At 29.0% G+C, this 21,999-nt stretch overlaps 1 protein-coding gene across 4 annotated transcripts in view; it reads right to left on the bottom strand.

The window, feature by feature from the left end:
* Positions 1 to 3,663: 3,663 nt before the first annotated feature.
* The window catches only part of LOC129905597 (mucin-2), a 255,531-nt gene continuing 237,195 nt past the window's right edge, over positions 3,664 to 21,999 (bottom strand). Inside the window, exons 6-12 of one of the 4 annotated variants that reach the window (XM_055981112.1) lie at positions 14,060 to 16,624; positions 10,495 to 10,590; positions 8,861 to 9,054; positions 8,015 to 8,240; positions 4,457 to 4,894; positions 4,181 to 4,379; positions 3,664 to 4,115 (exon numbers count right to left, since the gene is read on the bottom strand). In XM_055981112.1, coding sequence (XP_055837087.1) covers positions 3,954 to 4,115; positions 4,181 to 4,379; positions 4,457 to 4,894; positions 8,015 to 8,240; positions 8,861 to 9,054; positions 10,495 to 10,590; positions 14,060 to 16,624 — 3,880 coding nt within the window. In that variant the 3' untranslated portion in view covers positions 3,664 to 3,953. Of the gene's footprint in view, positions 4,116 to 4,180; positions 4,380 to 4,456; positions 4,895 to 8,014; positions 8,241 to 8,860; positions 9,055 to 10,494; positions 10,591 to 14,059; positions 16,625 to 21,418; positions 21,875 to 21,999 lie in introns of all 4 variants that reach the window. The other 3 variants (XM_055981111.1, XM_055981113.1, XM_055981115.1) reach the window with 3 other exon arrangements.

A 21,999-nucleotide genomic window follows, 5' to 3' on the forward strand; every position in this document is an offset into this window, starting at 1 on the left:
GTCGTAAAAATAATAACACATACCAACGAGAATTATGGAAACAAAAACTGTGCAGTGGAAACTGAGAACTACTATTCGATGGTAAATATTCTAATATATATATATAGAGTAAAAAGCGATAGTATAAATTTCTTAATTAATGAAGCTAAAAATAAATTTTATTAAGGTAATTTTTATTTTGATTATTTTTCTAAGGGCCAATTTTTCAATAGTCAGTTAAACAGTCAGTTAGCACTTATTCCTCAAATAGAGAAAAAATCAATTTTTCAACAGCCGGATATAGCTTATTCCTTTAATAAAACATTTATTATAGGAATAAATCTATCTGCTTCTTTCAGAGACGAATAAAAATTATTCGAAGGAATAATCTCAACAAAAATAGTGTGTCAATTGTCAAAGCTGTTTTAAAGAAAATATTGATGAAATGGATTTTTTTGAGATTATAAATTTATTAAGATGCTTTTTTTCACAAATTTAAAGACCACTAAATTAAAGACCACGTTTAAAAAATATAAGGGAACACAAGAAAACAAAATTAATTATGAACAAAAATGACGTTTAATTTTGAATATTTTTGAATTTGACATTTTTTTTGTTATTCTGTAAAATAGAGTTTTTTTAATTGAAAAATTCAATTTTGTTATCTGATTGTTTATGAGCCTAATAACTTTATTCGTCGAACAATTAACTGACTGTTTATTAGAAGATTGAAAAATCGGCTCTAAAAAAAATTAAGATAATGCATTACAGAATAATTTTGATATAAAAAAAATATATAAAAAATCATTTGTATTTTTCGATGTAAATGTATTCTTGTTTTTATATATGGTTTTGAACTTAAAAGTACAAGTGACCGTCTCCGATGATTTTGTTTTAAATGTTTGTATAAAATCTGTCAATTTTCGTCTTACTTTTGAAATAAAAAATATTTTTTGAACCGTTACTAAACCAAAGGTACCTTTCCTAGAACCATTATATTCATTTCTGAGTTACTCAAAAACTACTAAATCGAATTCAACATAAAATTTTCGAAACGTAAACTTAAAAATGAATTTGATTTTCGGAAGACAAACTTTTGGATATTTAAAAAATATTTAAATATTTTATTGGTTTGGAGTCGATTAATATATTCGTTTGAATGGCCCACAAATTTTTTTTTTAAATTATATAAAAAAACTGCTCCTATTATTGTTAAACAAAAAATTTTTTCTGTATGCAAAAATTTTCCACAAAATTTAATTTATCATTTTTAAATACAAAATATGATATTATGCGCTACTTTTATCATAAGAGCAATAACGTGCGACCGGAATAAGAGAATAATTTTTATATAATTTCCTCCTTTGATTTTAAAAGAAATTTAAAAAAGTATTAGAAGCTGTTTTTAGAACTATGAAAACTCTTTTTTAAAAAGTTTCAACCTCCAGACAAAGTAACATATAATAGATTTCTTGTATAAGAAACCATTTTTGGAAATGTTTTTTTTTTTGAAAATTGCAGAAGCTGTTTCTTAAAAAAAATATTTCTTTGTACATACATATTTAAACAAAGTTTCAAGAAAATTTACTAGGTAATCATTTTTTAAAAAATAATTTAATTTTTTTAATCCAAAGATTTATAGTTTTGAAATTTGTTCTTAGTTTTTTAAGTAAGACTAATTAAAAGCTTTCGACGATTACGAAAAAATGTACCAATGTGAGGGTTCACACATTTTTTGAAAAAAAAAAAAAAAATCAGTACAGTTAATTGTTGTCTTGAGTTCCATTTTTTTTTAAATCCTAAACTTTCCCTAAAGTATATCCCAAGTAAACAACCACAAATTCTAAGTCACTTCAACTTTTTAAGATCAAGTTTTTGTTTCCATATTTTTGGTCCAAAGAAAACAATTTGATAGCCTAACTTCCTGCCGTACCAATTCCAAAAAAATAAAACAACGACAAGTGTATTATTTAAACATTTTATTTATATCATTTCAGTTTTCGTCGTTCTTCTTGCTACTTCATTATACATAAAATACGAACACTCACTGTTAATTTATTTTTTGCTTTACAATTAATAAACACAAAATTATAAACAAACAAAGATATTAAATTAATAATTTTTTTTTCTTCTAATTTTTCCATGAATTAAAATTATTTTTAAATTTAGCCAGTCAATTTTGACAATTTTTTTTAAATTTAATTTTTATTCTTATACATATTTAACATCGAAGTTAATACTTTTTATATTGCTTTTGCACATTATTTTTGCCTAATAAAATAGCTTATAACTATATAAAAAAAAAAAAAAATAAAATTAAAGAAAAAATAAAAGAAAACATAAATAAATTGAAGAAAAAGGAAAGAAAGGATGTCAAATGAAAAATAGTTTTCTAGTTTTTTTTTTAAACTTTAATAGGAATTTAAAATAAGGAGGCAGTATAGAATAATAAAATGCACACATGTGTAAGAATATTCGTTTTTTTGCTAGTATCAACTCAGCTTCGTTGAAAGTGAAATATTTATTAAAAGATTGGTCATTTTAAAATTTTCGAAAAATTGAAATGAACTTGAAAAAATATTTGGTGGAATTTAGAACGATTTGTAAATCATATACGACCATTCAAGAACTAGGTATTTTTTATTTTAGGTTTTATTAAGTTTTTAAGATTTTAAATTCGATTTGAAAATAATGTGATCTAAAATTTGAATGAAAAGCTGAGTTGTGTTATATCTAACTCAAAGGCAAGTCGATAATGACAGATGGCTAGTCAAATGTCATAAAACAATTATTCAACCCAAAAAATTCAACCTGAATTGAAAGCAGTAAAAGCTAAAACTATTGATTAAAAAAATTGTTCTGTTTTTAATATTTGAATGAATTTTCTTGTGCAACACTGTTACTATTATTTTAAAAGCAACCTTTAATAGGTAGGTATTTAAAAAAAAAATATACAATTTCTATTCCCTAACACATAGTTACATTTATTTTTCAATAATTTTTTTTTTTTTAATTCTTAAAATAAAATAATGATAACTATAACATTACACCACCCTGTACACTCTAGGACTCTTCTATCGTTTTGTTTTTTCAAAAATAAAACAAAACTAACAAAAAATAATTAAATCTAACAAATAATTTTATTTAAATAACATTAAACAACTATAAATGTTAGTGGTTTTTAAATTATTGTTTTTTATTAATATAAGGAATTTTTCATTATTAATATTATATTCAGCAAAAAACTACAACATGGCTTGATGGATAACAAAACAAATATATTTGTGACTTAAAATATAAATATAAAAAAAAATAAACCAAAAAATCAAAAATTTTAAATATAAAAACCATGTAAAATTTTTAAAAATCAATTAAATAAACAAAAAAAAAAAAAATGAAATTACAGAAAAAAAAACCTAAAACTTATTAAATAAATGTGAAATATTTATCACAAATGAGGATGAATATCTAATAACATAATGGTGTTATACTATAAACTAAAAACATTTATTAACTTTTTACAACACATATATTTTATTATTAAGTATTTTTTTTTTCTTATTTATAATATTAAAATTAACCTACAACAAAAACATCTTAAAAACTTATTGACAATTTTATTTTTTTTTTTTAATGAAGAAATGAATGTTGTTTTATGTCATAATTTATTTGTCTAGATTTTGTTTTTTTTTTTTTTTAATTTAAATAAAATAAAAAAATAATAAATATTATTTTGTATTATTTTTGATTTTTTTGTTTTATCGAATAACAAAAATTATAAAAAACAGATTTCATTTTTATATCATCAGCGAGTGAACGTATTTCATGTTATGTGTTTTTTTTTCAAGTCCTTGAAGTATTTATAAATTTACATTGGAGCCAATTTCATTAGTTTAATTTTTGTTTGTTTTTTAATTAAATTCGGTTGTTGTTTTTTATGGATTTTTTTTATGTTTTTTAATTAAATTAAATACTTATGATTCTTCAATGTCATTATCAACTCGAGACGATCGTATACCAGTTTTTCCTGTCCATGGATAAATGTCAGGACATGGCTGACATGTTCGCATGTATCGGACACCGGATTTATGCCACAGATTGCATACTTTCGGGTTGTTACAACGTTTTGGTCGATCCTTTTTTAAGAAAACAACAAAAAAGTTAGAGAAAAGACTTTATAAGTCAACAGTAGAATACTTACCGAAAAATCACATTGGAATGGCTGGAAATTGTTTAATCGAGAAATTGGTGTTGGATCACGGACCCATTGTAGCGCTTGCCAGTTTGTCAAAATCCAAACATCTGGCATTGAATTGATTGCATCTAAGAATTTGATGAATCCTTCTTTATGATGTGGCTGTGTGAACCAAGCTGCATGGTAGAACAAACCAAATGGAGCTCTAAATAAAGAAAAACATTATTTTTTTAAAAATTCACTCCTATAAATATGCAATGATTTTTTTTCATTAAATTTTACCTGTTTGTTGTATAATGTCTTTCGAAATTCTTCATTATCATCTTATAAACACCATCAGATTCTCCAGGATTCGAACATGCATCACCCATTGAACAACGGCCACCATTCAAATCTTGCCACATCACCATTGGCACTTGCCACACACCAGGATAGCTCTTTGTCGGACAAGGTGGGATCATACAATCGTGGAAGATCTTATAGTCCAGAGTGTAGGGCCAACTTGGTGGACGATTCTCATAGACAGGCATCGATGAGTCGTATGTGAAATTAGAGTCGTATAACATTTTGAACATTTTATTGCCACCAACTGATAAGAAAGGTGCTCTCATTCCTCGAACATCAGATAATTTAACACCACCATAGGCAGCGAGGATTTCACGTTGTCCAGCAACTTCACGGGTCCATTTCTTTTGCGAGAATTGTTCGCCAAAACTATGTCTGTTTGTAGAGTATATTTGGATATTTTAGGGTACAATTTTTTTTGAAGAATTTTATGTTAGTAGGCTTTTTGTGAATTTGTGTTTTGAGTGTAAGTGTTGTATTGATAATAAGTTTAATTCTGAATTTTTTGATAAATCCTTTTAAGAAGACAAAATTTTGAAAAATACAGATTGTTGAATGCCAAAAAATTGTGTATTTATTGTAAATTAAACTCATTTTTAAGTGCATTTTATGACGGATGTGTGTTTCAGGATACTTATTTTAAAAGTTTATAAATTTAAGGTCAAGTAGAACCGATGGTAAGAAAAAGTAGAAAAATTGTGGTTGAAAAGAGTTGGAAAGTGAGCGTTTCAGGAACAGCAAAACAATCATAATTAGGTAAAAAAAAAGTTTATGTTCAGCAATCATTTATTTGCCATGAACCTTTAATGTGTGACAAAATTTGATATATGACAAGAAACAAGGAAGGAAATATTAGTAAATTATGTTTATGGCTTAAAGTTTAAACAAAAAATTTAAGAACAAGAATCTTTGTAGGTACTTCAATTTGGGTAAGAATACATGGACCATTTCGATACAATTGATTACAGACCAGTTTATCTTGAAACCAAAAAATATAAACCCCATTTCTTAAAATTATATAGAAAAGCAAACCTTGCATTTTGGGTAGGACAAGATTTTTTGTTTTAATGTGTAGGAGGGTTTAAAGTTAGTTACAATCTAGTTTTCGATGTTGAAAGCCCCCCTCCCATTTGGCCGCCATTTTGGAAAAAGTGGTGTAAACTGCTTTTCACCGATATCTCTACAATTTTGATTGAGTTATTTTTCCTATAAAATTGAAAATAACAAAGTTATACTTGAAAATAGATGTAATGTACATTTTCAGGAAAAAATTCTTTGAAGGGCCAACTTTTATCCTACAACTTTTATTGAAAAATTAAAAATACTCCTGACAGTTTTTAAGATCATTTAATTTCAAACAATTTGATTTGTTCATTTTTCAGATTTCGTTTATAAAAATTTGCTACAATGGTTACAAAAAAAAAAAAGAGGTAACAACTTATTTTTGTACTTTTTGTATTTATTTAAATTTTATATTTCAATACAGGGTCGTCGGGAGTATGTGAGAAGACCAAAAAATGCATCAAACGATCCACGATACATCGTGAAAACGGTGAAGCATGTCAGAGCGAAACTGATGCTTTTCATACAACGGTGTTGGGCCTATTAATCCCATCAGGGCCCATCAAGGGTATTCTGGAGTACGTAAAAATTCTCGAGGAGGTTATGTTACCCTATGCTAAAGAGGAAATGCCTTTGGTTTGGGTATACGACAAGATAATGGCCCAAAGCGTACTTCGAAAGCGGCAAAATGATGATTTCAGAAGAAAAAGGTATGCGCTAGGAAGTTGCCCGCACAATCCCCCGACTCTAACCCCTTTGAAAACTTATGGGGGAATGTAAAAGATGAGGTCCATGAGGTGAAACCAAAAAATTAGAAAGATTTGTGGCAGGTAGTGCGAGATTCGTGGATTTCAATACCAGTCGAGAAGTGTCAAATTTAAATGGACTCTATGCCCCGAAGATGCATTCCAGTAATTAAAATAATGGTTACTCCACAAAGTATTAATGGTAATCTTTAATAATTAACACACTTTCATACAACTTTTAATAGTTTTCTTACTTTTTGCCTTATAAATGCAGTAAAATGCTATACACTGCTATTTTTGTGAACAACCACAAATTTTTAAAATGGATGTATCCGTGACAAAAGCATCGGTAAAAAATCAATCTTAATTTTTTCTGGTAATATTAATAAAATACTTTAATTAGCTATTTGAAGTTTTGTGAAAAATATTATAAAGTTGAAAATATAAGCCTTTTTGTTTTATTTGGGGGGCACTGCTATTATTATGAACACAACTGTACATTCTACGAAGCGAACTCTGCCATCGACGAAGTCAATTAAAGCAAAACAGCAAAAAAAAAGAACAAGATCAAAGAGAAACGTCAAAATGAGTCTCAAAATTTCCGACCGGAGACTCACAGGGTAAAAAATCTTCCATCCCTTTTTTTCGAACTTTCTTTCTCCCTTACTCTTCATTGAATCTTGAACTTTGCGTCTTCGTGTAGAAGCAGACTTACTTACTGTCTTTTTTGTTTTAATATTTTCTAGTACATTTTTTGTGAAAATTAGGACTTCAGTTTAAAGAAAACATCGAGGGGAATCAAGTGAAAAAAAAAAAGAAGAAATATCACATGCAGAAAGGCTTTGCTGAGTATGCATATGCACTTTTATAAGTCAAAGTGTGGCAGATTTGATTTTTGGAATCATTTATTTGTCACCTGTTGTTTAAAAACGTGAGCTTGTGGGTTCTATTGAAAGTGTTTGCACTCAAATAAACAAACAAGAAATTTAACAGAAAAGTTTCGAAAACAGAGATACAATTATGAATTAAGTCAAATAAATGGTTATAATATTTACTTTAAGATAAGTATTTCAGACGCTTGGTATCAAACTGAGTAAATTATAATTTTAAAGAATAATGGATTCTGCAATTTGCAATTTTGCTATCAATTTTCAAAGTTTAAACTTACACGTTCACTGTGGCGTATGTGTAACTTTTTTTTTTTCAAACAAATTGTTATTTTTCTTTTACCGAACATATAATGAAACCAGTTGGTCGTAGTGAGCCATTTTCTGGTCAATGGGGGTCAAAAAAATTGGAAATTTCACTTCTAAGAACACAATTTAAAACATAGGGCGGTTGTGATTGTTGTTTAGATTGGTTGAATTTTAGAAAATAAGATGTTTTCTAGCTATATTTTACGACCGGAGGGCATTTTGTGATCGTCTATGTCTATGCAAGTTCGTTTCACCTACCATTGTTGAGATATTGCACTATAATAACGTTACTATTTTACAATTGCATAAAAACTTATTTAAATACATTAAAATGTTTGTGTTATTTATTTAAATTCAAAAGTATCTTACTGTGTATTTAGAGTGTAATTATATTTGGTGTGTTTGTATAAATTTGTTTTTTTAATCTACTTCAACATCTACAGCACAATTCTAATTTAAAATATAAAAACACAAAAATGTAAAATACTTACGATACAGTATGTGAAGCAATTTCATGACCATCGGAATATAAATTCTGAACTTGACTGTAATCCGTCCATTCGTGTGATACATAGAATGTGGCAGATATTGGACAGCCATTTGGATTTACACGACCCTTTTCAAAGAGATCGGTGTAAAGTTGCTTATTCAAATCGTTAACAGAATCATCGAAGGTCAAAAGGACAATTTGTGGAATGCTTTCAACAGGTAAATCAGCTGATTTTTTTATGTTTATGTTAATGAATTTGTTTTTTACATTTATGTAATGAATAGTAAACATAAAAAAGCATATGAAAAAGAAAGAAATAAGAAAATGTTAAATAGTTTAATATACAAATAAAATGAAAAGTTATCAAATAAAATAGAGTGGTGTTTTTTTTTTTTGTTCTGTAAAAAAACATAGCTTTGACTGGAAAAAAGGTGATGGTGCTGAAAGCAGGTTGTTACATTTTGATTTTCCCCTCTTTACAACTTACGATACAGTATGTGAGGCAAACTCATGTCCATCTGAGTATAAATTTTGAACCATTGAATAATCTGTCCATTCATGGGACACATAAAAAGTTCCCGATATAGGACAACCATTTGGATTTTTACGAACCCGTTCACCTTCACCTCCAAATAAGTCTTCAAAATATTCGATATTCAATTGACTGATGGCATCATCGAATGTCATAAGGACAATTTGTGGAGTATCGTTTCTAGCAAGTCCTCCTGATTTTGTATTTTGTATTTTTATATTTATTTTTTATATTTTTTGTTTGTTTTTATTTTATTATATTGAATATTTTTTAAGGTAAAAAGTGATTGTGTAGAATAAAATATAATTAACATACCTGGAATTTCCTTTCCACCACAATAACAATCTGGTAGTAAGCATACATCCTTGCGGCACTTGGCAGCTGTCTTATCTGGAGTTGGTTGTGGATATAATGGCTCTGGACGTGATGGAGGATTCCTGTAAATATCAACGAATTCTTGTGCCTTCGAGACAATTGTTCCGGATGGTTTCAAGGTTGGACGAGTACGACTGTAAATTGGAAATTTTATTTTAATAAACGAATTTTTTTGTGTAGGAAATTTTTGCTTTTTTGTTAGTTAATAATAATTTTATAATTTTGATACAAAGTTACGAACATAATATTAAAGTTATTGAGACACGTTTTATTTGTTTGTTTGTTTTTAATATTTTTACAACAAAACTTATTTACAAAGTTGTTGCTTACCTTTTATATTTTTCAAAGTTTTGAAAATACATAAAAACAAAATTTCATTGAAAAAATAATTTGTTTTTTTCTAAAATATTTAAAAAATTTATGAGTAGATGTTAAATTTTATTATAAAATTTGAAATAAAATTTAAAATCAAAAAATTAAATACGAGTTTCTCAATACTGCAAACAAATTTTTCAAAATGTTTACAAGTTTTTTTTGTAAAAATTAATACTTATAAATATAAGCTTTAAGGTAAAATGAAAAATCAAATCATGAATGACAATGGTTTAAGGGCCTAACATTATTTCTCCAGCCATTGAATAAAAAACTTTTTGTAAGTAGCAATCCTTTATTATGGTTTTCCCTGCAAAATTGTATACTGAGCTAAGTACTGAGTTACTAAATTACACGCCTCAAAATACAGCAGCTACAGTAACTAGGTAAGTAATTATACAATCTTCAAAATGGAATTAAAAAAAAAAAAAAACTTAAAAAAACTTTATCGAAAAAATGTGAATTTTGGGTCATCAGAAATAATGATTAATCTGTATAAAATTTCAAGTAAATGATTTTTATAAGTTTTAGAATTGTAAAGTGTTGGGTAGGCAACAAAACCTTAAAAAAGTCCCTAAATTTAAAGAAGCTTTCTTAATTTCTGACTTTATTAAAGAAGAGCGAAAAGATTGTATCAGGGAAGGCTTCGAAGAGCAAAATTATATTGAGTGAGTTCCATGCAGTTAAACAGATTGTATAACATCCCTTAATTCTTTTTGAAGACTACCGACTGCTCTGTTAGATAATAAATATTTATTAAATATTCGCAGATGTTTCGATTCTTGTTGGAATCTTCTTCAGGGCTCTATTGGCAATATCCTAGACACAGAGGGCCCTTAAGAAGATTCCAAGAAGAATCGAAACGTCGCAAATATTTAATAAAAATTGATTAAAAATATAGACTGCATTTGGTTTTCCATTTATTACCTTAATTGCGTATTTACTTAAATAAAATTGTGTGCAAAATCTTATTCGATTCACAGGATTGGACGCAATTCAATGTTATTTCATTTCCGGAAGTTTGTAACTCAAAAAAAATTCCTTCGTTTTGTTTACATTGAGTTACCAGATGGCCAATTCCATATAACATTCAATTGGTTGTGATGGCAAAATGAACTAAATACTATTCCAGTTTAAACTTTCAATGATTCACTCAGAACTACTATTTGAGGAATTAATGAGTTAATGAGTAATATACTTACGGTGGATGTGTTCCTCGATGGTTGGTAACAGTAGCTGGTTGTTGTTCGCGTTCAGCACCATTTGAATGTGAACCACCACGAACTCTATTATTTGTTCTAAATTGTTTATATTTAAAAAATAAAATTGAGATTAATATTATATTTATACAATTAAATCATTTCAAATTGAAAAATCAATTAGTCAAAAAATAAATTAAAAAACCCCACAAAAATACCATGTGCATGATAGCTTTAAGGAAATTAAAAAAAATGTTATTTAATGTGAATATAAAATAAAATAAAATTACCGAAACTAAGTGCGACAGATTGAAAATAGTTTTGCTTATACTTACTGATCATTTTTTTTACCAAGCAAAAGAATCCAAAAGCTAAGATTTGTTAATTTAAACAAAAAAAAATTATTTCTTAAGCTTTGTTTTCATTTAACAATGATACCCAGTGTTTAAAAAAAAAATAAAATGAATTAAGCGAAGGTACTCAGCAACCCAACAGATAAAACAGACTCGGAAAAAAAGATTTCTTGTTTTAAAATATTATTTTTTTCTTCGACGAGAAGGAGAGAAACGAGGGGGACAACTGGGATTTTGGACGAGGGGAAATAGTAAATTCATCATTATTTTGGTTTATAATGCGATGAAGTGCGTTGACTGATAAAAGTTTTTTTTTTTTGTTTTTGTTTAAATAAAATTAATTTTAAATTTGTGCAAATTAATGTAGCCGTCGAAAAGTGCACTGAAAATTATTTTGTATTAAAATAAAAAAGAGATTATAAAAACAAATAGAAATAGAAATTCTCTACTAAACATAACAATAATTTAGTAAACTTATTTTTTTTTTAAATTTTTTTTTGTCTTGGTGTATACTGAAATATCTTAATTTTTTTCTCTTATATTAAAAAAAAATTAAAATACTTTAATAAAATATTAAAACATTTTTTATAAAGCTTAATTATAAACTGTAGGCCTATATTAAAAATTAAATAATTTGTTTTCTAAAACTTAAATTTAAAAGTTGAATGTTTTACTCATTTGCTAAACCAGAATTAGGTGAATTAAAATTTTTTTTCACCTAAGCCTATAAAAACTGTAAGGAATTATGCTCCACTTGAAAGAAGTGATTTTTGCATGAAGTGAAGTGATTTTTGCGTGAATAAAATTAGTAACTTCACAAGGAATATTTTATGTAAAAACATTGACAAAATGTTGTGCAATGGAAAAAAATTATTTTTTTTAAAGTTCCATCATTCTTATTAAAATTATTAGGCTTTAAGATGGTATAATTGTTTTGTAAATATTAAATATAAAAAAATTGACAAATTATAAAAAAAAGAATAATTTTTTTTCGATTTTTTGTAAAAAAAACTATGAACGGTTGCAAAAAATTATTGCTCTTCTGCAACGTACACATATAAATATGGTCTTAAACTTTATCTTAAATATGTATTATATTGTGAGGTGGTATTGCAATCTTAAGCCTTAACTACAATGACCTAAAAAGTGAGAAATGTAAAAATTTTTTATTTCTTTCTAGCGCTATTTATTTTTGGAAAACCACAAAAATTGTTTTTTAAACCAAAAATTAAGCTTTCTGTATCATTATTTTAAATTTTGCAATGGGAAAAACTATCACAAACTGAGTTTGAAAACTTTCACTTTTTGACTTTTTGCAAAAAGTGGCCGTTGTAGTTATGCCTTTATTCATATTCATTCTTTATACAAGAAAAAATTGTAATTTTCAATTAACTTCTTTGTATAACACAAAGTAATGATTATTCAGTGATAATAATTTAACTCAATTCATAAAATGTGCAGTTTTTCATCAATAGCCATGTTTTATTGGTGCTCAGTATTTTACTGAGTAAACATTTTATGCTCTAAAAAACAACAAGCGATTACTTTTATTTATTATTAATAATCCTTTATTGTTGAAGGGTTAAAAATGTATAATTTTAGAATAGCTAAGTAAGCTAAGTACTGAGTTACCAAAAAACACGGCTAATATTCATGCAAAATTATCGTCCCTATATAGACTTAACAGACAACCACTTTTTTTTGTATTTCAAACTTTCCAAGACTATGTATAGCTTAACCATTGCTTAAGACTAGGAATCACCACTGCTTTAAGTTCTTGTATTACAATACAACAAACATACTTTTTTCTCTAGGAAATATTATAGTATCTTACAGTAACTTGCCATATAACTAGGCCCAGGCGAAAAACATACATGTCTATGGTTTATGTTGTCCCATCTTTAAAAGCGGATATTTTCAGCTTCAGGATTTTTCAAAATTGGCTACTTGACTCTAAAATATTCTCGCAACTCTGAAGGGAGTTGTGCTAAACTTTTCTTTTTGTTTTCGGGAGTTTCATAAAGCGACTTCATAAAGTACAAAAAAAAAATTTCAATCTGTAAATGATCAGTTTTAATAGATCCCTGCCTAGCTACTGAAAATAACCCGAATGAAATAACTTCGAAAAAGGAGTTAATGCCTTTTGAATTCACATATCAGTCATGATAACTGAAATTTCTTCATACTTAATGAACGGATTTCAATTAGAAAATGTGGATTATCTTTTAATATCCTTTTTTGAAATTATTTCATACCATTCTCAGCATTTTTTAAAATTTGAAATCTTAAATTATAACAACGGTCATTCTTCTTCTAAGCTCGAACGAGATCACAACTCCGCTTCTTTACTACAAATTCGTTTTTCAAAACTACATTGTTTTAAATTTTTACCTCTCAAATTCAATTCAAATTTAGAGATTCACAAAAATAGTTTTTATATAAATATCGTATTCGTATTTCAACATAAATTAACAAAATAATGTGAAATGATTTTTGGCATATGTTTGTATAATTAATTTTTAAAATTATTCAAAAATTGCTATTCAGTTAAAAATTAAATAATAATAAAATTTATCAAATCATTAAAAAAAAAATTAAAATTAAAAAATGTTTTCTTCAAGTAAGTATAATTTCGTTTGTTGAATTTTGGAAAAATTATTTTTTTCTGGTATGAAATTTATAAAAAAATAATAATAGTCGTTTTAACTGATGTGTTGCTGATTTGCTAAGAATAATTTGGTGAAAATGAAAAATAAAAGTTCATTTTGTTTTTTTTTTTTGCGTGAACTTATATTCCAATAGCTACTGTGCTTTTGTACTAATTTCTACAAAATAAAAAATTTTAAACGTGATTTTGTTTTCACTTTTTAAAAAAAGCCACCACCAGTTAGACCTGTCAAAAAGGACCAAATTAACTTCCTTGTCGTTTTTAAGCCTTCCTTATACTTTTTTGTTTGTTTTTGATTAGAAAAAAAAATAAGAATTCTTAAGTGATTTTCAGCATACACCAACGAAATGCATTCAATATTTTATTTTTTTATTTTGTTTAATGTTTAGCAGAGAGAGGGTAAACTATTATAAACTTTTTGTTTAATTAAAAAAAAAAAAAAAAATTAATAGAAAAACTCCCCACAATGATCGTAGGTGGGCTTATTTTGTGGATCGTAAGAGAGAAGAGACAGAGAATCTAAATTTTTAATTTTTTTTTTAAATACCTCGAAGGAATTTCGTTGCACTTTGCGTTTGGCGTACTGTCAGCACATTTGGCAAACGCCGACGTTGTCGATAGAGCCTTATTCCGATTTGAGGCGGCAGCAATCGATGACTTGATGGCTGAATTCACCCGAGATGCTCGAGGTGGGATAACGCTTTTTAATGTTGAGGATGTGGATTGGAGTGTTGTGGTGGATGGTGTGGATGTTGTGGATGGTATTGGAATTGTGGATGTAGTGGATGGAATTGTTGTGGATGGAGTGGTTGTGGATAGAGTGGTTGTGGATGGAGTTGTTGTGGATAAAGTGGTTGTGGATGGTGTTGTTGTGGATGGAGTGGTTGTGGATACAGTTGTTGTAGTAGTGGTTGTTGTACGAGGTGGCAAAGGAGTTGTGGTAGGCATTGGAATTGTTGAAGTGGTTGGTGCAGTTGATGGCGGTGTTGTTGTACTCAATTCATCCAACTCTTCAACGTTTGCATTTATTTCATCTTCAAAACCTAAATCTCTGTATTTTCCTCTGCTATTTGTCAAGTAGCCAGCATTTCTTATCGACTCAGCTAGAGTTCTTTCTGGTGCACCCGTGGTACGATATTTAGAATAGTATTGAACAGATCTATCGGTGATTTCTACAACCTTTTCCGATGTTGTGGTTGGTTTGGATGTCGTATATCTTGGAGGCTTATCGGTGTAAGTATTTTCATTCTTGTTAACTGACAGACCAATCAAAGCTTCAGATCTTGGTCGATCATACGACTCATTTTCGAAATCTACAAATTGTTTTCTAGCTTTGAGGAAGTATTCCCTTTCTGTGGTCGATTTAGGCTGTCTGGCTGGAGTTGGTCTTGTTCGACGTCTATAAGATGGAGTCTCAGGACTGTAAGTTGTACTGTCGAAATGAGTGGCAACGAAACGGTATTTTGGAGAATAAGTTGTTGGTTCATCATCTAAGGCGTTCGAAAATGATGCTGTATATCTGGAGCGACCTCTTGAACGAGCTTCTGGGTTAAAGTTGGAAATTTCTTGACGAACTTTCGAACGATAGGCTGTTGAAGGTAGTCGTATTGTAGTTGTTGTAGCAACTGTACTTGGAGGAAGAGTTTCGGGCTCAGGAGATGTAGTGGTTGTAGTTGAAGTCGTTGTGGTTGAAGTTGTAGTTGGCTTTGGAGTTGTCGTGGTTGTAGTGGTAGTAGTTGTCGAGGCTGTTGTCGGTTTTGGAGTTGTTGTGGTGGTTGTAGTCGTTGTGGTAGTTGTCGAAGAGGTACTAGTTGTTGTTGGAAGTGTTGAAGATGGCCAAACTATTGAAGTTGACTGATTGAATTTCCAAGTTATCGTTGGAGTTGTTCGAGCTGTTGTTGAAGTCGTTGTATTATACAAAACTCTCGGAGGAGATGTTATAAGAAAATAGCTTCTAAATGGCTTTTGGGTTGTAGACTCGTAGGCTTGAGTAGAGCTTTGTATTCTAGGAGCTGCAGAGCTTCGTATCGAGTTGAATCTCAATGATTCTTCTTTTTCTTGGAGAATTGTTTCAAGACTCTTATAAGGGGATACAAACTTTGTGGGTCCTGTAGTTTCATAAGTTCGACTTAGATTGTCCTTAAAGAGGGAAGCCCTAGCAGTAAAGCTTTGAAGTGGCTCAGTAGTGGACCGTTGTGTAACAAGAGTGTGTTCACTTCCAGAAGATGAAACGAAATCTTCATTGTAATTTTCTTTGGCATTAGTAGCATCGAATTCTTGACTTGCATTTGAATCTTCGGCATTCAAAGCATTCGTATCGTGTTTGCCAAACGGAACAGGACTTGTTCGAGTGAATCGCCAAGATCGAATTGGTGTATAAGTTGTTGGTTCGTAACCCTGTTTTTGTTCATCTAGATTTGTCTCTTTTTTTTCGTATCTTGATCTTGATCGAAGATAAATTGGAACTCCACTTTTTTCTTCAGATTCCGTCGTGGTAGTTGAAGTACTGGACTCTTCACCTTTTAAGCTGAATCCTCTATAGCCTTGAGATAGACTGAATCGGTAGGTTCTTTGGCTCTTTGAACTATCCAAGGGAATGTGTATAGTTGTAGCCTCTGTCGTCGAACTAATTTTTGTAGTTTTTTCAACAGGTGGTTTAAAGCTTTGAGGTTCTACGTCAGATATAATATAGCTTTGAATTTTCTTTCTTTGATATTCAGTTACAGCTTGATTATCATCTTCTTCTTCTATTTCTTCAACTTTTTCGATGACTTCTTCTTTTTGTTGCAATTTTTTTGGCTCATCACTTACTACTTCAAATCTAGATTTTGGTGTATAATTTTTTTGAATTTCAACACTAGCTTCTGATTTTTCTTCAGAACTTTCACGTTTTGATTGATTTTGATTAACAATTTGTACACTTGGGGTAGTTTCAGATGGGGATTGATTAAGGATTGAATCGGTTATGGTTTTGTGTTTATTATTATTATTGGATTGATTAGTAAGACCCACATTCGAGGTGAAGGTCAATATTACAGATTTGGGAGTCGCCTTATTGGTAGTGGTAGTGGTGGTGGTGGTCGTGATACCATCATCCGATAATCTGTTGGATCTGTTTTGGGGGGTTTTGAGAGTGGATATTATGATAAAATATTTATAATGAATGCTCAATGATATTTTTTTTTATTTAAAAAAAAATTGTTGTTGTTGTTGTTTTTTTTTTTTTATTATTTCGGAAAAGTGTTGTGTAAAAAAGTTTAATTCATCGAAACTTATTTATGGCCGAATTGTATCAGATTTTTATTATTTTTTGTTAACTGCAATCTAGTTATTATGGAAGAATATTTTAAGCAAGTTTTAACTAAAGTTAGGGTACCTAACAATGATTTCCTAAATGGGGGTTTCAAGAATTTAATAAATCAATACTCTGGAAATAAAGGAACTTGTGGTTTGCAACAAGATTTAAAATAATTTTTTATTTATTACATCTCATACCTACCTAAAGACTTTTGATAACCAATTTTTAACAGTAGGCAAGAGTAGGTATAAATCTTCTGGCACGTTTTCATTTTCCACTTAAGGTATACCTATTAAAAATGTTGGTAAACATTTTTAATTAAAAGACAGGGGCCAACATTTTCCGGATTTGAAAAAAAGCTTTTATGTGGATCGTAAGATGTTGTGTACGGCGTCAATTTTTCATTTTAATAAAGTTAATACTAAGGTTAACAAGGTAAAGGGCATATTAACTTTTTTCTTCTTCTGTTGTGATCACGAAGAAAAATTAAAAACAACATCGGGGAAATTATTAATTTTTCCTTAAAGAAGATGACAACAATATGCATGAATTGAAAAAAAAAAAATTATTTACCGGTTTTAGAAAACCATGAAAAAAATAATAAATTTTAATATGAAAGGTGTTTATGGAAAAGGTACGTTCCATAATTTGAGTTTCATTAAACAGTTTTGAACTGTGATATGTAAGATTTACTATAAGTAAGATGCTGGAAGTTTAATTGCTGTAGATACAAGAAAAAAATGGGTTCCATACGGAGATAAAATAAGATGAAATAAAAATTCAAAAGAATACCTACCCATGAAAAGCTGCTACAGCAATTCAAAATATTATTTGGCTAATTCAGCGTTTTGAGGTGTGCCTCAAGTCTCTTGCAAGTCTTAAAATACAAAGAGTTGAAAAAGAGCTCCCATTTCCGAAATTAATGAAATGTGAAAAGAAAAATTCACTCAGAATAAGATTTTAGAAGAATAAATGCTCTTTTAAAGTAAATATAGTATTCATTACTCATAAAGAGTAAAAACGCAGTCTTAGACAAGATTTTTAAATGACAACAATAAATTAAGAAATACGATAAAAATGCTTCCTATGAGCGAATTATAATTAAAAAAAAAATAAGTATACTAAGGGGTTAGGCAATTCTAGGTCCTAGAAAAAATTGCGTTTTTTGATTTTTTTTAAATTAGATGAAAAAATACAAGTTTCTTATTAGGCTGGTATTTGAGTGCACATAATTGCAAACAAATATAACAAAACAATATTAAAAAATGAAATTACTGCAGTGAAACTCTGTACGTGCCTTGTTAAAAATAGCTCAAGTAGTTTTGAATATTTTCACGTCAAATTTATTTAAAATATTTTTCTTCATAGGAATATTCAAACTCGTGTATTTTGTAACTACTAACTTTTATTACGCAAACTACATTTCTTATATATTTTGTTCTAGTTAATTAATTAAAAAAAATCTCTTGTTTTCTGTACAAATGATAAGGATCTGTAGCGAATTTCAAGTGAAAATATTCAAAATTCCTTGAGTTGTGCTCAGTGGCGTACGTTGAGTCGTCGGGGCCCCCGGGGCAAGACTAAATTTTGGGGCCCCTTTGATATTTATGGGCCCCTTAGATACAAAAAAGTACGTATACGCCATACATTTTTTTTTTGTATGGCTTATTTATTTTTAGGTTTATTTTAATGTTTTAATATATTCGTAATGCACTTTGCTATACTTACGTAAAATTTCTATCATAAAAGTAGTAAATACTTGTTCTAGGGGCCCCCAAAATTAAATATTTAGAGACCCCTAAAATAAATTTTTTTTAGCTTAGAATTGATAGTTCTTGGGGCCTATGTTCTGAAGTAATGTGTACACATTTGATTTTCCATCATCAAACATAGTTCATTTCTTTTGGAGCCCCTGAAAAATTATTTTTGGGGCCTCAAAATTAAGTGCTTAGAGGCCCCTAAAATATAATACAATTTTTTTGGAGCCAAGAATTAATAGGTATTGGGGCCTCTGTTCTGATGTAATATTCGGAATGCCATCAATAACGTAATGTTTTTATTTTGGGCCCTGATGTATTTATTGATATTAAATTGATATTTAATTTTCCATTTGATTGTTTTGAACCACTGAAGTAATAGCTTTTGAGGATCCTCAAATAATATTTGTCATGTCATCAGAAAATTTGATGAAAATTTTTGGGCTCCTTAGTATCTAATAGATATTTGATTGCCTCTCAACTAAAGGGGTTCCTGCAAAAATAATTTTTTGGGACCCTTCATATAATATTTTTGGATCCCCGAAGTCATATTTTTTGGGGCTCCTAAAGTAATATTTAGTAATCCATCAACAAATGTAATTTAATTTAAAAAGCAATTTTTTTTTATTTAATTTTTTTTAAGTCCTGAAGTAAAGGCATTTGGCTTGAAGTTGTTTTTTGCTTTTTTGGGGCCACTAATGTATTATTTGTGGTTGCAAAGATTTTTCAAGTAATATTTTTTGGGGCCCTTAGATAAAATTATAATTTTTCTTTTAAAAAAGCAGTTTATTTTTTTTGGGTCCCCTGGGGTAACATTTTTATCAAATCAATATATATTGTGTGGCTACCAATGCATTATACATTACACTGACATAATTTGTCTCCCTTGTATCCGAAGTGATTCAAATACATTTTAATTTACTTCGTAACTCAATTTATGCTAACAGTTTCCTTCTCTGCATTGTCTCCAGTGGGGGCCCTGAGGTCGGTCGGGGGCCCCGGGGCGTCGCCCCGCTTGCCCCAAAGGAGTGTACGCTCCTGGTTGTGCTGCGTTTCGGTTTTACAAGACATGTACAGAGATACACTGTAGATACGCCATTTTTTGATACTTTTTTATAATTTTTTGTTTTTGTAATTACCTGCCTAGTTACATAATGTACTAAAATGTTTTTTAATAGCATCTTTTTTTAATTTAACGAACTGTAATATATCCTTAATAGGAATTTTAAATTTGGATAGAAATTTTATCGCTATAGGAAATAAATTTGTAAATTTTGAAAATAAGTTCAATAGGTAAAATAAGTATCCTTTAAGCACTTTTATGAGTCAATTTAATTATTGTAAATTCATTACGTTTGTTAGGGTAAGCAATGATTGCGTTTTATCATTCAAAAGCCCTTCCATTATTGACGTTTTGGAAGTGATGGAAATTAGAGAACCTACATATTTATACTATTTCCATTATTATTAAGAATGAAAACACCGACATTTGTTTTAATACTCAATTGGACATATTTTCATGAAACTTCGACTCTAAAATATACTGTTTGTAAACTTTGACTTATTATTATTTTATTTTTAAGTTAAAAATTCATGTAATATTTGTATGCACTTTAAATAAATAATTTTTAAGTATTAAAAAAAATTGATTTTATCTCTAACACAAATTAATAACATGTTCGAAAAAATTTCCCCATCAGTAAATGACACAAAACTTAATATAAATTCTATATTTTTCGGTAATTTTATCCTAAATTTTTGACTCATGCTTGTCCATGCTTAACAAAATATAATAACTAATAATATATAAATAACACTGAGAGATCTAATGCAGAGATACCCAAAAGAGATGAGAAACTTCTGACGTCATACGCGGTTTGCCTACAAGCTGCTTTAGACATTTTTGGATAAGTATGCGTGAAAAAATATACATTTTTGGCGAAGTATGCGTGAAAAATTGACATTTATGCTTAGGTGTGCGGAAAAACACCGTGGCTACACTATGTGTGTTTTTCACATTTATTCACGAATACAAAAGAGATTACAACAACACGAAATAAACAAATGGGTTTTGGGGGGTAAAACGTACGAAAGTTTCCCATCTCCTTTGGGTATCTCTGATCTAATGCATGCTTTTGTTTTTTTTTAATGAAGTATCAAACATGCACATGAAAAAAAGTAATGAAGCGCATTCTGGTGAAAGATGTGTATAGACTTTTTTATGGATTTTGAAATGGTTTTCAGGGTGTGGGTGTTTTGATACCCAAAACAGTTAAAATCATGGTTTTTATTTCAACTGCAGGGTAAATACATAGATTTCTAACTATCAATATAGTAAATATAGGGCCCAAGGTATTTTATGATCAAGAGGTAGATTGAATAAAGCCGAAAATTCTGGTTAAAGAAAAAAAGAAAATCCACAAAATTTCATAAAATTACTTCGGGATGACTATTACTTGACTGTGTCTTTTTCAGATTAAGTTTTTTTTTTTAAATTTGAATTTTCGATTTTATAACCGGCTCTTGATTTTTGATTCCTCCCTTAAATGTGTAGTGTTGTGTGTATGTGTTAGATTTATGTGAGTGTGAAGTGTATAAAATATGTGTGTGTGTAATATGTATTTAAGTGGAATTTTGTATAATTTTGTATTAAAATGATAATTTTTTAGTTGCCAAATGATTTATTTTTTTAATTAACCAAAATAATTTTTATTAAATTTTAAGTTAAAAAATAATGACAAATAAAGCTTTCATTATTTATGAATATTTCCCAAAAATGCAGCAGCCATGTAATATTTTTATTTTGATTTTTTTTTTTTAATTTTTTGTTAAGAAAGCTTTATTGTCCTACCTTTTGGAAGACGTTGTGGATTGTGTTGTTTCATATTGTGGTGGTGGAGGTTGTGTTTGTGTTGTTGTGATTGTAGTTGACGACCTTATTGTCGTCGACGTCGTTGTTGGCCTTGGCGTTGTTGTTGTAGAAGTTGTGGTAGTTGAGGTTGTAGTTGCCACAGTTGTTGATTCATTTTCATCACCAAATAAACTATATTCATCATTGGGTTCAGTCGAAATGACCTTTGGCACAAAAACAGGTGTTCTTTGTGGTGTTGGTGGCGGTGGTGGTAATGGTTCATTGATTGGATCATAAGGAATATCATAAGGATCTTGATCTTCTTCTTCGCCAGAATTTGATTGAGGGCCTAAAGTCGATGATAACGATGCATAGAAGGGTTCATCGTCATTATCAACTGTTGATGATACCACAATTGGTCGATCAGTGATCGTATTGATCGCAAATCGGTCTTCCCTAGTTTCGGTTTTAAGATTTTGTTTTTTATTAAAAAATTTATGTACAAATCTGTTAAAAAAGTTAATTTTGTGCTCAAATAAATTTATAAAAAAAAATGATAAAATTTTGAATTTTGTTTGTGT

This window comes from Episyrphus balteatus, chromosome 1, assembly GCF_945859705.1.
Source record: "Episyrphus balteatus chromosome 1, idEpiBalt1.1, whole genome shotgun sequence".
Taxonomy (NCBI): Eukaryota; Metazoa; Arthropoda; class Insecta; order Diptera; family Syrphidae; genus Episyrphus; species Episyrphus balteatus.